Below are 15,225 nucleotides of genomic sequence, written 5' to 3'. Positions count from 1 at the left end.
TGATAGTCTGATTTAATTAAAGTTTGACCATACTGATACGCTAATATGTAAGGAAAAAATTGTCAAGTGGGGGGTCTTATTTTAAATTGTCATAATGTTTTTTTTTTTCAATATAAACCTATCTAGTGATAAAAAAATCGCACAAAAATGATAAATATGATCATAAATTTTTTTTCTTTTTTTATTTGATTTGAGTGTTCTATTCATCTTATCTTATCTGAACTTATTATATTAAAACTAATTTTAGTTGCTTGTATTACAAAGGTATTCTCTATCGAAAGATATTGAATAAGAAGATAAAGAGCTTGTAAATCAAACGTGAGCACGTGTGATAAAATCACCATTCGAAAACAAGATATGCATCATACTCTCGATCTCGGCCTATCCAAATACTCTCTCCGTCCTCAAATGACAGTTTCTTATGGCAAATTTTAGTCCCAAAATATTCACCCCATTTGCTTTTTCCAACAAACATTAATATTAGTTTTTTACCAAAATTTCCTCGAATTTGCAACAATATTTGTGCAAATTTAACTTTCTCACGTAATTTTTGTTCTCTCATGTACTTTTATTACTCTCCCTCTCTACTTTTTTTTTGAACGAGACTTTCTCTTTCTACTTTTATTTCATATTCAATGTCAATTTACCTTTTCAATGTACCTTTTACTATTCTTATTTGTTTATTAATTTCCAAGAAAAATGCCAATAAGACCATCTCCAATGGTGAAACTCAATTTTGAATATTGAAATACAAATTGAGTTGTTTTTTACCTCCAATGGTGATACCATACCCACTTCTCAATTTAGCAACTCATGTGAAATCTAATTTTCCAATGGTGAGACTCTATAACAATATACAAATGTCACTTTCAATTTATGGCCCACCAAATCCATTTTTTCTTTAATATCAAATATTATGAGATTAAAAAAAAAGGGTAAAACTTAAATAAATTACTAAATATATTAAAATATTAACAAGGGCCCTACACTTTTTGTCAAATGAGACTCAAAGTTGAGTATCTAAACTTAGCAACTTTGTTTTGGAGTTGCTAAGTTTAGATATCAACTTATTGATATACATTGCAAAAATACTCTCTTTCTCCTAAAAATACTCACTTGAGTCTCACCATTGGAGAGAGTCTAAGGGACTATCAATAAGGGACGGAGAGAGTATATAAATACATAGTATATATACACGTACGTAGATACCAAGGTAAACTTTGTCCAGTAGTTTCAAAGCTAAACAAGAGATTGTGAGATTAAATCCTACTGGTGATACTTTGAGATGAAATTCCTTTACCCGTCCCGCCTACTTCCAAAGTGCTTAACTCTCGGATCATTCTGTAAAATGTTTCAGCCCACTAAAATCCTTCGCCTTACCAAGCAAAAAAAAAAAAAAGAAAAAAAAAATGAGTGATGTCATCATGCTAAGCTAAAATCTCACCTTCCAATCTTCAATTCTCAATCTTAAATAAACTAAAATAATTTTATTTTTTAAAAAAACTTGGGGAGTTACAAAAACAAAAAACCCACTCTCCTGAAACCACGAAAGCAAGCATTGAACCGCGAGAGAAAGTAAGAAAAGAAAGAAAATCAATAAAAGGCCAAAATCCAAAAAATTATACTCCTACCCTTTAAAGCCATGAAACAGTAAAACCACACTCTTGCATTTTTCAGGGAGATTCCCTTAAAATTATCAACTACTACATCAAATTAAATTAAATAAATAAATCCCATCTGAATTCTTACAAAAAATTTATAGAAATCCCACAAAAAGTGTGTGTATGTAATTGTGAGCTCTTTCCTAAAACCAAGCAAATACGGAGTATAAATTTCATTGATTTTGATTTTTTTTAAGATCTGGGTATAACAATTTTGATTGTTTACCCAGATGAAGTTATTAGTGAAGAAAACCCAGAAAAATGAGAATAACGGTAACAATGGGGTGGTTTCCGTCGCCGGAGAATGTTCCTCCGGCGAGAATCACGGCGGAAGAACGGTGCTAGTTGGTGTCAGATTAGACCAACAGAGTAAAGAACTTCTTACGTGGGCTCTAATGAAGGTTGCTCAACCTGGAGATCTTGTTGTTGCTCTTCATGTTCTTCACTCTTCTACTGGTTTGTCTTCATTTTTGTGAAGTTTTAATTTCTGGGTTTGTTGAATTATTTCCTGTTGTTTAATTTAAGTGCATTTTTGTGATTTTTATTAATTTTTTTTTTTGTTGATTTTTTTCGTGGGTGGTAGCAGAAGTTGAACAATCGACGCTTTTGTCATTGGTGAAGACTTTTGATTCGACGCTTGCTGTGTACGAAGGCTTCTGCAATTTGAAACAGGTTTAATTTTTTGTTTTTATTTAATTTTTTTGTGGGGAATTTTAGTGCATTATTGTTGAATTTGAGGTTAATTATTCCGTTGAATTTTGTTGAAATTGAAATGGCTCGTGTAGTTTACTGTGGAATTTGCTGTTTATTTTTTCATTTGCTCATATTTTTTTTATTTTTTGATTACAATGCTTAATGTGTACAGTAGTAATTATTGTGTTGTTGTTTTTTTTTTTTTTTTTTTTTTTTTGAGCTTTAATGCTAAATTATTGGGAAAATTTTAAAATTTACCCAAAATTAAAGGCTAATGATGAATGACTGTGAATTGTAACTACACATGCTGTGTTATTGTACTTGCATTTTGTAATTAATGTGAAGATTTTGGTTGGTGAAGTTAGGCTTCTTGGGTTATGATAGTTTGGTAGGTAAGGTTTGATTTGGGGTCAAGGGGTTTTGAATTTTGATTATGCTTGAGATTTTTTTAAAAAGTATTTTATTTAATTGAAAATGCTTAATTTATGTGTATTTGATTGAAATGAAATGAATTGGTCAGGTTGATTTGAAGCTAAAGGTGTGTAGAGGATCATCTTTGCGGAAGATTTTAGTTCGAGAATCAAAAGGATTTGAAAGTGCTACATTAATTTTAGGAACTTGTAAAGCCCAACACATGATTCGATCCCCGACATCAGTGGCTAAGTATTGTGCGAGGAAATTGTCGAATAATTTCTCGGTTTTTGCTGTAGATAACGGAAAGATTGTTTATCGTAGAGAAGGTGGTAAGTTATGTGTATGTGATTGATTTAGCTATGTTTTTGCAAGGATGTTCAGTGGCTAAAAAGTTTAGTTACTTTTGCTTGTGATTATGCAGGAAATTGTAAGATGTCTCGTTTGGTTTCTGGATCAAAAGTTGACAATGTAGAAGTAGATGATGATGGTAGTTCTTCCATTAAAAGCATGGATTCTGGTCTGGAGAATTGTGATGGTTTCGAAAAGATTAGCTCCGGGGCTAGAAGAAGTACCTTGATAAAGAGGTATTTTGGCTGTGGACCCATCTCTGCTTGGGCAGATTATGCCTGTGATGAAATGCTGCAGGAGTCGTGTGCAGTCGATAGAGAGGATAAATCAATGGCTTTGGTGCCATATCAAGCAGCCAATGCCTCTTCTGATCCAAAGTATGTTGTTAATCAAGAATTAAATGAGTTAAAACCTGGTTGGCAGTTGGTTCGACGGGTGTTTTTACCCAGGCATCATGAGACAGAAAAGGTTCCAAGCCGGAAAACATCCCTTGTACGCCGAGTTTTGAGAATTCCCGGGAAACATTCTTCAATGGCGGTTCACCCTGATAGAAAGAGACGTGAGTTTGCTCAAATGGACGATCATTCATCTGATTTGAGTGCTGAAAGTGGTGCAATTGTTCCAGTTGGTGATGCTGTAGCCTCTGTTCCTTCCTCCCCTATTAACGGATTTAAGTATTTGGTCAAGGAACTGGAAGGAGTTCTTGAGAAATACTCATCCACTTGTAGATTGTTTGCATACCAAGAACTTGTATCAGCCACATCAAATTTTGCACCTGGTATGTTCTTTCCTCCTGATTCTTTAATTTTGTGGCCTTTTGGTAGTTGGATGTTCCTTTTCTTATAATTCTGCTGCTCATTTTGCAGAGAACATGGTTGGAAAAGGTGGTAGTAGCCAGGTTTACCGAGGGTGTCTTTCTGATGGGAAGGAGCTGGCTGTAAAAATATTGAAGCCATCAGAGGATGCGTTGCAGGAGTTCATTGCTGAAATCGAGATCATTACAACTATCAATTACAAGAACATCATAACCCTGGTTGGATTCTGCTTCGACGAAGTGAATTTAATCCTGGTCTATGATTTCTTGTCAAGAGGAAGCTTAGAAGAGAATCTTCATGGTATGCTGGAGCATTCGGTTTTCTTTTATTTGAATGTTGAATGGGCTGACTTTTGTTGCCTAACTGAGACGTTATATTGTATAATAGGTAATGAGACTAAAGCTGGAGCATTTGGCTGGGAAGAGAGATACAAGGTTGCAGTAGGGGTGGCTGAGGCATTGGACTACATACACAACAGAGATTCGCAAACTGTGATTCACCGGGATGTTAAATCTTCAAATATTCTCCTTTCTGATGAATTTGAGCCCCAGGTGTGCTACAAATCAAGATTTAGTTTTGAATGCACTTTGAAGTTGTTTATATCAATTTAATAAGTGGTATCTGTTCTATATCTTACATATCTCTGGTATGATTACTAACACTTGTTTTGATTTGGTATTTCAGCTTGCAGATTTTGGACTTGCTACGTGGGCTTCAAGTGCATCTTCGTACTTGACTTCCTCAGATGTTGCAGGAACCTTTGGGTGGGTAACTTCATAATTTCTAGTCTTCCTTCTCCCCAAATTCCTTGCCTGAAATTTCTAAACATCTAAACTGAGCAATGCTCCTTGCAATTTCTCCTGTGGCAGGTACCTGGCCCCAGAATACTTCATGCATGGCAAGGTGACTGATAAGATGGATGTTTATTCATTTGGTGTTGTACTTCTTGAGCTTCTTTCAGGAAGAAAGCCAATAGATAGCAGCAATCCAAAGGGCAAGGAGAGCCTCGTCATATGGGTATGTCTCTTATCAATTACGCTAGATTGTCTCTTGGAAGCTTTATTCATGAGCGCTCCTCATTATGTGAATGCCAATCTACAATATGTGCAGGCAAACTCAAAATTAAAAGATGAGAAGATGTCTCAGTTGCTAGATACTAGATTAGGCAGCGATTATGACCATGAGCAGATTGAAAGAATGGTCTTGACTGCTACCCTTTGCATAAGACGTGAACCTCAAACACGACCCCGTATAGGCAATGTAAGTCATCTCTCCTGTAGTAGAAGGCCTAGAAGCTCTACTAATGCTGCCCTATTTATGCTTGTAAAATTCAACTAACTTGTGCATTATTTTCAGGTTTTGAAGTTGCTCCAAGGTGACACTGAAGTAATAAACTGGGCAAAGCAACAAGTGAGTAACTACCCTGAAGAATTTGAGGTTTTGGATGGTGAGACACCGCGCTCTGATATTCAATCCCATCTGAATGTGGCTTTACTTGATATAATCGAAGATGATGCTGCCTCTGTTAGTAGTACTGAGCCAAACATTTCCCTGGAGGATTACCTGAAAGGGAGATGGAGCCGCACTTCAAGTTTTGATTAACTTTAATTTATGTTAGAATGTCGATCTTGACAGGGCAGGAGGAACAAATTTTCTGTTTCTGTTCAGTGTTAATTCTCTCTGTGTATAGCTATCTTCTTTTTATTCCCTTTGTGATGTGCTAGGCTTTGGACGAGAGGATGTGTGCGCAAGTGATTTTGCCCTCCTCCTGGTCTAGTTCTCATCCCAAGTTCACATTCGAATGTTAATTAAAGCATCGAATTTAACCCCCTGAAAAAAAGAATGAAAAAGAATAACTTAATACAAGGTGCATTTGTGTGCATGCTTGTATAGGAGCTGCATAAAGCTTTGTATCTAATTGCATGCTCCATCAAATTATCTGTGGTAATTATAATTATGACATTAAATAGATGAATGCATGATTTCTTCTCTATATCCTCCAATCTCTACTGGCTGAAAATGGTGCCTTTTGTGTGTTTCGTTACTCGTATTAGTTACCATAACTATTGTTTTATGTAATACACAAGAAATTATACACCCATATCTGATATTGCCGATATTACCAAAACAATCTTACATCTAGTTGTACTGCAGCCTGAGATCAAGTTTGACATACTACATGATATCTTGTAAATGATTATTGGACAAGATCCATTATATTGGATGTGTTTGTAAAGAAAAACAATTTAATTTAGTAAAGTGTCAAATTCTGAGTGACAATATTTGACAATCGACAGTTTTTCTTTAGAAAGGGTGTTTCATGTTTGGCTTGTTAAACTAACTGTAGGAGTCACATGGCTTGCCATTTACCTGGAATCTGGAATTGGACAAGGTACAATGCACAGCTATGCAAGAAATGTCGTTTGTGTTCAATTATTGGGTGTCTTAAGTTTTGGGTCACCTTAACTCCATAAGTCTCTCTCACGTCTGAACCTTGTCAATAAAATGATTCTGTATATTGCACGGATTTTGTCTATCATCAGATTCAACACTAATGTACGACTACCTTCATTCCGAAATAATTAACTCGGTTAAATTAGACATATTTGTTCATATGCTAGTTTGACCTTAAGTAGAAATAATTTATTAATATTTGTATGTATTATTAAAAAATATAAATATATAATAAAACTTTGTATTAATATGACATTTGGTTTTTAATTTGTTACTAAAAAGCTATAGTCAAAGTTAACATATAAATAGTGAAAAATCCAGCGTGTGTCAATTGTAAGGGAACAAAAGGAGTATATACTTATATTGTATCTCACCCTAAGATGCATGCCCTATAACCTTGAGATTTTTCGATATCGAGTCCCTAAACCTTTGAAATTTGTCCGATTTCATATATTAGCTTTCGGTGATGGACAATCATAAACTTTATCGGATTCAAAATGAAAAGTGTTTAGGGCTCTTCCCATAGACCCCACGACACCTTCAGAGGCCATTTGGATGATTGAATTATCCACTTTGTTGGCATTCTACCCATTTTTAACTTGTGCCTTAGTTGATCAACTGAAGACCGATACGGGGCTTTATATGTTCGACTTATGGTCATATGTGGTTCTAAACAAAAATATATAACCCTGGGATACATCTCTTACATACAATCCTGAAATTTTCGACATCGGGTCCCATAACCTTCGAAATTGGACCAATTTCGTGTATATTTAGTTTTGGAGAATTTTGGACTTTTGTCCGAATCTTGAACCACAATACTCAAAGAGTCCATTTTAATAGTTAGAATCACACAATTTGCCTTTAAACTGCCTTGGTCCGAATAATGGTCATATGTGGTTCCAAACAATATTATATGACCCGAGGTACATCCCTTGTAATCTTGAGATCGAGACTCCTGCGAACTAAAAAAGAAACAAGGTCAAGACTCTTTCTAAAAGGGTGGATTATAGCCTTGGTAAGTTTAAACTTTTCTAGACTCACTAAGAAATGAGGTCGAGACTGTTTCCATGGACCCCACAACACTTCGAGATGCTGTTTGGATGGCTGAAACCATCTACTTTGTTTTATACCGCTAATTTACCCATTTACTACTTAAATAACTCAAGGCCACCGCAAGTCTTTATATGACCAACTAGTGGTCATATATGGTTCCAAAACATTATAAGACATTGCAATGCATCTTTATGAGATTTTTCGACATCTGGTTGCAAAACCTAGAAATTGGTTCGATTTCCTGTATTAACCTTCTGGTGGACAAATTTTGACTACTTTGAACCCCTAAATTAAAGAAAATAGTCGGATTTTTTTTTCCATGGGCCCCACGACACCTCAGGTTGCCAGCCTTTACGTGACTAAGTAATGCTTGTTAATTTGGTTGTTTAAGTATACAGCTCCTTTCATCGGCTAAAAATCAGTCTTTATGTGATTGATTAATGCTCATGATACTCCATTAATTATGTTGTGGTTGATAAGTATGTCACTCAAGCTAATTCATATACAGTAATTAAAATTGAATAAAACAAGTTTATCAAGCTAATTTATGAGAATCGATCTCAGAATCGTATAAAATCGGAAGAGTAACTCTAAGTCTCTAACCACTTGAATTGTCTTTCATTCTCCCTCTAATCTTTATCAAGGATATAAATTGGGACAAACTCTTGTTTTAACTACGGGTGTTCCTCTTAAAAAAACGTTGGAGGTATTTAATTGAATGGCGTCCGTTGATATTAATTAGATCCGACGGTTTACAAAATTCCGTATATGCGTGCAATTAATCTTGAATCTTCAACGTTTTATTTTTTGTTCACCATTGCAGCTTTTCGCTTTTACGCTTCACTTAATCACTCCTACCTCTATTTCCATTGATGCGCGAACTCTAAATTCTCCATCGAAGAAGCTTCTGAGCTTTCTCTCCTCCATTGAAGCAGCTTCTAAGGTACGATTTTCTTTTGTTTATTCATTTTCAAACTATCGAATCAGTCAATTTCATAATCTAGGGTTTATCGTTCATTTCATTGTTAATAGTCAATTTAGGGTTCTGAGGTCGATCATTGAACTTTTGTTTATAACTGAAGTTTTGTACAATATCGACCGATTTTATTGCTAGAATTTTGCTAATTGAAGAAAAAAAAAATCAGCCATCACTTCATCTTCTTCTCGGAAATTTTAATACTTGGTAAAAATTTATCTTCATTAAATCATCACTAACCACAAAAAATTCTAATTTTTCTTCAATTTGATGCACCCCAATCTAGAATAAACATTGGCATAGATATTCTTTCAATTTTTGAACTTCGTATTGATAGTTTTAATATCAAATTAGTGAATACAATAATTATGGAGATACTTTTATTGCTGTTTTAGTTACACTGCATACAAGAATTTTTTTTTTGGAATGTATACATTGGTATTAGATCATGCAAGTAAATTTCTGGGCTTTGATTTGCTGGGAAGGCAAACTGCTTTTTTCGTAAAAATAAACTTGGCAGTCAAACTAATACACGAATAGGATTTAAAATTGAAAATTGATGGTTGAGATTAAAATGTCATCCTACATTGATATTCTTAAGCTAGAAGAATTTTATGTGATTTTTCGAGCTTAATTTGATGATAAATGAGTCAAATTACTTGCTAATGTGTTGAATTAATGGACTTTACAAGCGGAACTGAGCTCGGACCTGATTACGAGTAGGGTCGGCTTGAAGGGTTGTAGATATTTGGAGCCTAATTTGGTAATTGAGTCAAATTTGGTTGCTATTGTGTTGCAGGCTGTAATGTATAACCCTTAATTGTAGGATGGAAGTCATGGAACTATGAATTGGACCTTTTTACACTGCCCGCCCCTTTTGCCCTGGCTCGGCGACACTTAGGCACTTACTTGTATCGGGCACTTCTAGTCGAGTCCTAGTAGCATAGATTGTGGCTTGTAGGATACCTGTTGCATACTTTCTTTATGTTGTAGTTGATCTGGTTTTCCATGATTGTGATTATTAATTTCAGTCTGCTTTATTTTTTGAACTCGAAATCATGGTCTTTAGAGTGTGCTATTTTTGATTCAAATATCGTTAGTTGTTGTTTCAGTTTTGACTGAAAATGGGTACAGAACAAAAGGCAGAAGGCACTGAACAAACCGATGGTGGCAATCCAGCAGTCGGCATTGTGAGAAAAGTTGAAGCAAAGTATCATGAGCTGAAGAAGCATGCAGAAACTTACCCTTATGTGTGGGGATCATATGCAGTTGTCTATGGTGGATTTGGGCTTTGGTTTGCATACAGATGGAGGAGGCTCCGGAAGACTGAGGATAGAGTCCGAGTTCTTCAAGAGCGTTTGCGTCAACTTGCTCAAGCCGAGGAATCTGGTAGTACCAGTTCTTCTGCATCCACTAAAGTGGATAAACCAGTCAAGGAGTCTGCTAGTACCAGTCCTTCTACACACACTAAGGTAGATAAATCAGTCAAGGAGTCTGCTGGTGCCAGTTCTAGTGCATCCACTCAAGTGGATAAACCACCCCAATAAGCGTTGGGTTGCTTATCATCTGCTAGCAGAGTAGTTTTGGGGCTTGAATCTATCTTGATAGCTATGCCTTGGCTGAATTAGGAGGGAAAGAAGACATTTTTTTTGGACGAGTATTAGATTTATTTATTTAACTTATAGATAGTATGTAAACACAGGTCCAAATCTCACTTATATGACATTTTTTGCTGATCATTTGGAATGTTGAATGGCTGTAAAGCTCACCAATAATTTGCTCGGTGACTGCCAGTTTTGCTAGTAGTTAACACGAATGATTGGATTGATTTTGGCATTGGTGCCTAGACAAGAGTAATGAATTTATAATGTATTTTGTAAGGTTGCTAGTTGGTTTTTTGGTCGCCCATGAGCTTTTAGTTTGCCACTTTGTAGAATATTTAGATAGGCTGAAGTCATGGCAATGATTAAAATTTGTCAGCTGAGTAATATGAATGCAGAGGATAAGTTAATGTGATAGAGCATCTGTCTCTTGTGTCCTCTGGAGGATACTCAATCTACTTGCTGCACTCTGAACGATTGCAGCCAGTGTCTGAGACAGAGCCTCGACACATATTGGTATCCTGATATTGTCGGCCTGTGGTAGCAACGTGCAGCAAGTGTTTTTTGGCCTGCGGTAGCAACGTGCAGCTAGTGTTTATTGGTCTGTGGTAGCAATTTGCAGCCGGTGTCCGTGGGTAGGAGCTTATAATTATTCTTAAGGACTCTGAAATCTTAAGCATCTGTTACAACCAGATAGAAAGGAAAGAAATTGTTGCATAGCAAAGCAAAGCAAATCAAACCAATGGATGGTAATACAAATGTGCAAGCAAAATGTTGCCAACCTTCCCTAACTATAACTTCTCTTGAGCCCCACACTTGAAGATGGTTGGATTGGATTTGGAGTGTGCCATATGTCAACCCAACTTTATTGAGTGCAATCCATCACATGTAAAGAAGTTAGCAAATTATTATAACTTCTGTAAAAAATGTTTAAAATTATCCAAATTATGAATGTTCAATGTAGAGGAACAATTTCAAACGATAAAACAATTCACTTCTTTCACCTTTCTTTTCACACAAGTCATTAAATCACACTATTTTCATGTGAGATTTCGTCTTTTAAGAAAAAATCAAAAGTTGTCTTGGTATGTTTATCAAGCAAAACATATCTTATTTTTAGTCAACATTTTCTTTTATACTCATTCATTATACAAAAATCAGGTAGTGATGGGAAAGTAAGGGGCTTGGATTGGATTACTTGGATATATTAACAAAAAATATTATGAACAAATATGAAATTGTATCAAAGCAAATTTAAAATAAATCACTGATGATTTTATAGTGACAGACGCATTTAGATGACGATGTCTATCTGTTGGAAAATTAATTCTCTTATAAGCAAGCTTTTGAAAAATTTGATGCTCGCCTAAAAAATTTAAAGTGCCCTAACCTTCATACTATTTATTTGACATACGTAGTATTTTCAATGTCAACGAATTATCATGTACAATAGCACACATGCCAAACAAATATAGTTAATTTGAAAAAGGATGGAGTAGTTAAACAATAAGGAGATCTAGTTGGATTGTAAACTTGTAATTAATAAAAGTTCTTTATCTTTCTTCTCAAACTAAAAAAATAAAAAGTTCTTCTTCCTTGATCCTTCCTTGGTCCTAATATGACTATTGACTAGACCAATAATACCAATCACCAAATACGTGGACGTTGAACTAGTCACACATTTACACATGTTATGATCTATAATTATAAGATAAAATATACAAGTAATATAATAAAGTACTTATTTTATGGGGGGCAGTTGAGTAATACTAATATAAAATTGATGTGTTGTTAAAAATTACGGTTATTTTATCAACACATGCACGTAATTTCTAGGTGCCTTGTACGAGTCAAATTGGCGGCTATCTTATTATCTTAATTTTCACCTTCACCTCTTTCCTATATATACATGAAAATCTTACTTTTTTTTTGTAGAACAAATTTTCAAACTATATTTTATAAAACACAAATTTCATTTCTATATTCATAAGTTTATTTTTTTGAAGTTAAGGCAACAATACTTGAGATGTCTCCTATTGACATGTTGATCAATTTGGGCTTGTTTTTGGCGGTTCAAGCTTTAGTATATTTGATCCTTACAAATTCATCCAATGTTTTTTCCAAGAACAAGAATTTGAGGTCGTTTAGCTTCAAGAGAACTCGATCTAGTAGTGTTCGTAATCTTCTTTCGCTTATTTCGGACATGCCTTCCGTGTCTACACCAAGAGACCAAGGACTACGATCGCCCATCACTCCAAGGGTTGAAGATCAATATGAAGCTTTCAATAGTTAGAGGCTAATGAAGATAAAATATTAATGATTTGTTGTTTAAAATTGATTTATTTATTTATTTGTTTGTTTTTATTTTGGGTAATCTAGAAAATTAGGTTGGGATGGGGCCTACTGGCCTAGCCCTTTCTTTGTCATTTTGTATTAATTATGATGTATGATGTATGGGTACATATTCAGTATATAAATTGTGAAAATTCACATGGATACTTTTTAATTTTTTTTTTCTTATTAAAAATTTAAATACTTTATACTTCTTATGTGTTTATTAGTGGTTTTTGCAATTTTTAATTATCTTCTCATTAAAGGGAGTAGAAAGTGACAAGGTCCAAATTAAAACTACTACTCCGTAATTAAAAGATGACTTTGCTACCAGTTAAGATAAACTTTCTCTTTGTCGTGTTTGCTAAATTTGGGTATATCCGAAATTCTGAATGTGTTACACCAGAGTAAATATTACGGATAATTCTTTAAAATCCTAATAAATAAGAATATTCTAGTGTTATTCAAAATATTACGGAGTGCATACTATTTCCATTCATTACAGATTGTGCAATTTGAAATCTTTCAAGATTATGCTAATGAAATCGATCTAATACTTTAAAAACAAATATACAATTATCAGAAAATCTTTTTAGATTGAGACTGTGCAAAAAACAAATTGGGCAAATAAAAAGAAACAGATTGAGAAAATCTATATAACTAGATACTCTGTACCATAATCCATGTCTAAAAACTTATCTTAATTCCTAGTAATATTATTTTGTATGGGATAAAAATTCTGGTTTTGTACATTAAACAAACTATTATCAATTTATCATACCCATCAACACATGACATACTGTATAAAGACTATAAACGCATGCAACATTAGAGTTAGAGGTTGAATAAAATACCAATTATTCTAAAAGTTTATCTTATACGAATTAGTAGCCTAATAATATCAATTCCTAGAGAGTCCCAAGTTTATACAAACACTTCTTAAAAAACTATATAAACCCCCTTATACCTCGAGTTTAAAATCACACAAAACAACCTTCAAACCCTTTTGTTTTATTATTATTATTGAGAAAACAAACCAAAACCTTAAACCCTACAAAAACATGAAGACAATAATATTCATTATTGGTTTACTAGCTCTTTTCGTAGGAGGAACTTTTGCCCAAGAAGTGCAACCGGAGACGTTCCTACACCCACGACTACACCCACACCCACACCCGCGCCTACACCCTGACCCTCACCTCAAGCCACCTCACCACCTCCCCTTGTTCCCGGGATGGAAGAGGTCATTGCCACCAATATTCCCTCCATTGCCTGCTGGCATTGATTGCAAGAATGAAGTCGGAAATTATCTTATTAATCACAAACAAGGTTCCTTGAGTGATGAATGTTGTTCGTTACTCGAAAACATCCCGAGTCCCTTAGTCAAGAACATCTACAACCAAGCATGCTCTGGTGGTGCTGCATCTCCTCCTACTGCTTAAGAAACTATATTAGTAGTACGTGATTAGCGTTACAATAGTTTTATTATTATTTTTATATGATGCAATAATAGTCATTAGGAACTTTAGAATAAAATAAATGTGCTTATCACATATTTGCAGTACGTATAGGATTCAATTCATTGTTTTTATAGTTTTGTTCTCATTAATAAAGTTTTATTAGTTCACATTATTATTTTTATATGCTGTTTTTTTGTTTGTTTGTTTGTTTGTTGTGTGTGTTTGGCATATTCAAGAAATTAATCCCATTGTTCCTAATTGATGATAGTCCTATCTTAAATCTTTAGAGATTTATTTGCGTATAAAATTTAATAATTTTTTTGATAAATACATACAATATCAAAATGTTATCATGTACGGAATCTTGCTAATTAGATACTTCTTACAAAAATTTAGTTTCACAACATGTAATTTTTAGATGGTTCAACTTTAACTTGTGCATAAAACAAATAAGCTAGGCAATGAAATGGAAATGGGCGAGCAATTAAAAATAAAATCACTATTCCAAGCTCTCATATATGAACAATTACTGTTCCTTCTTAATTTTGATCACTTGATCTAAGAAAGAAATCTTTTTATTAAAGATTGTAAATTCTTTTTTTTTCATTAATTAAAGTTCCAAGATATTTTAACACAAAAGGTTAAATATAGTCTATTATTTTGAGACTTACTCATAATCGTACATGAAGATCACGTAGTACATACAAATATAAAGTACTCGTACAATACAGTAGATCCGGTCTTACACTTAATTAATTACCTGGTGTTGGATACTCTGTATATAAGTTGACCATTTCTAGCTAGGTTGACTTTAATAATATCCATGATACATCATACATGCAATAATGCATTGTACAAAGTATGTTACTCGTATAATGGATAAGAGCATGATAATTTATATTATTTTTATAATTAATTAAAAAAACACGTGCACTTGTATTATAGATGCCTTGATTAAGTCAAATGGGCGGCTCTATATGTGAATATTTCTCACTCACTTGTCCCCTCCTATATAAACATGGATATTTCATTTTCTAATAACAAAACATCAATAAACTTCAATCATAAACCACCCATTATATTTTTTTTATTGTATTTTCACAAGTAAATAATTTCTCTGCTATCAATCAATTTCTTAGGCAAAATATTGTGGTAGCAAGGTTTGAGATGTTTTCAATTGATAACATGTTGATAAACATGGGGTGGTTTTTAGTAGTACAAGCTTTAGTTTATATGATTCTAACAAACTCATCTAATGTTTTCTCCAAGAACAAGAGATACAAGTCTTTAAGCTTCAAGAGAGCTCGATCTGGTAGTGTCCTTGATCTTCTTTCTCTTATTTCTGATAACGTGCCGTCGGGCTATACACCAAGGGGACTACAATCACCCATAACCTCAAAGGCCGAGGATTTTAAA

At 34.1% G+C, this 15,225-nt stretch overlaps 2 protein-coding genes across 3 annotated transcripts; both read left to right on the top strand.

Moving 5' to 3' along the window:
- The first annotated feature begins 1,585 nt into the window (after window positions 1–1,585).
- On the top strand, window positions 1,586–5,598 carry LOC145574370 (protein kinase STUNTED-like). Of its 2 annotated transcripts, none has more exons than XM_081632142.1 (10): window positions 1,586–2,117; window positions 2,248–2,333; window positions 2,875–3,094; window positions 3,190–3,894; window positions 3,983–4,231; window positions 4,319–4,482; window positions 4,616–4,695; window positions 4,801–4,948; window positions 5,042–5,191; window positions 5,288–5,598. In XM_081632142.1, exons 1-10 carry the CDS (start codon window positions 1,892–1,894, stop codon window positions 5,531–5,533), a joined length of 2,274 nt encoding a protein of 757 aa, XP_081488268.1. In that variant the 5' UTR covers window positions 1,586–1,891; the 3' UTR covers window positions 5,534–5,598. The 2 variants fall into 2 exon arrangements, with proteins under 2 accessions (XP_081488268.1, XP_081488267.1); XM_081632141.1 differs by having other exon boundaries at window positions 2,875–3,097.
- Window positions 5,599–8,242: 2,644 nt separating this feature from the next.
- LOC145574371 (uncharacterized) lies at window positions 8,243–10,301 on the top strand. The gene is made up of 2 exons (XM_081632143.1): window positions 8,243–8,384; window positions 9,530–10,301. Exon 2 carries the CDS (start codon window positions 9,542–9,544, stop codon window positions 9,962–9,964), a length of 423 nt encoding a protein of 140 aa, XP_081488269.1. The 5' UTR covers window positions 8,243–8,384; window positions 9,530–9,541; the 3' UTR covers window positions 9,965–10,301.
- Window positions 10,302–15,225: the final 4,924 nt, after the last annotated feature.

The sequence above is a fragment of the Chenopodium album genome, chromosome 13 (genome assembly GCF_948465745.1).
Source record: "Chenopodium album chromosome 13, dcCheAlbu1.1, whole genome shotgun sequence".
NCBI lineage: Eukaryota > Viridiplantae > Streptophyta > Magnoliopsida > Caryophyllales > Amaranthaceae > Chenopodium > Chenopodium album.
This window is presented reverse-complemented; position numbering and strand designations above follow the sequence as displayed.

Excerpts from the sequence above, each read along its gene's own strand:
- LOC145574370 (XM_081632141.1), top strand. The coding sequence starts at position 1,892 with ATGAAGTTATTAGTGAAGAAAACCCAGAAAAATGAGAATAACGGTAAC. Across the intron at positions 2,118-2,247 it reads TGTTCTTCACTCTTCTACTG|AAGTTGAACAATCGACGCTT; the intron begins GTTTGTCTTCAT and ends GGGTGGTAGCAG. Across the intron at positions 4,696-4,800 it reads GATGTTGCAGGAACCTTTGG|GTACCTGGCCCCAGAATACT; the intron begins GTGGGTAACTTC and ends CTCCTGTGGCAG.
- LOC145574371 (XM_081632143.1), top strand. The coding sequence starts at position 9,542 with ATGGGTACAGAACAAAAGGCAGAAGGCACTGAACAAACCGATGGTGGC.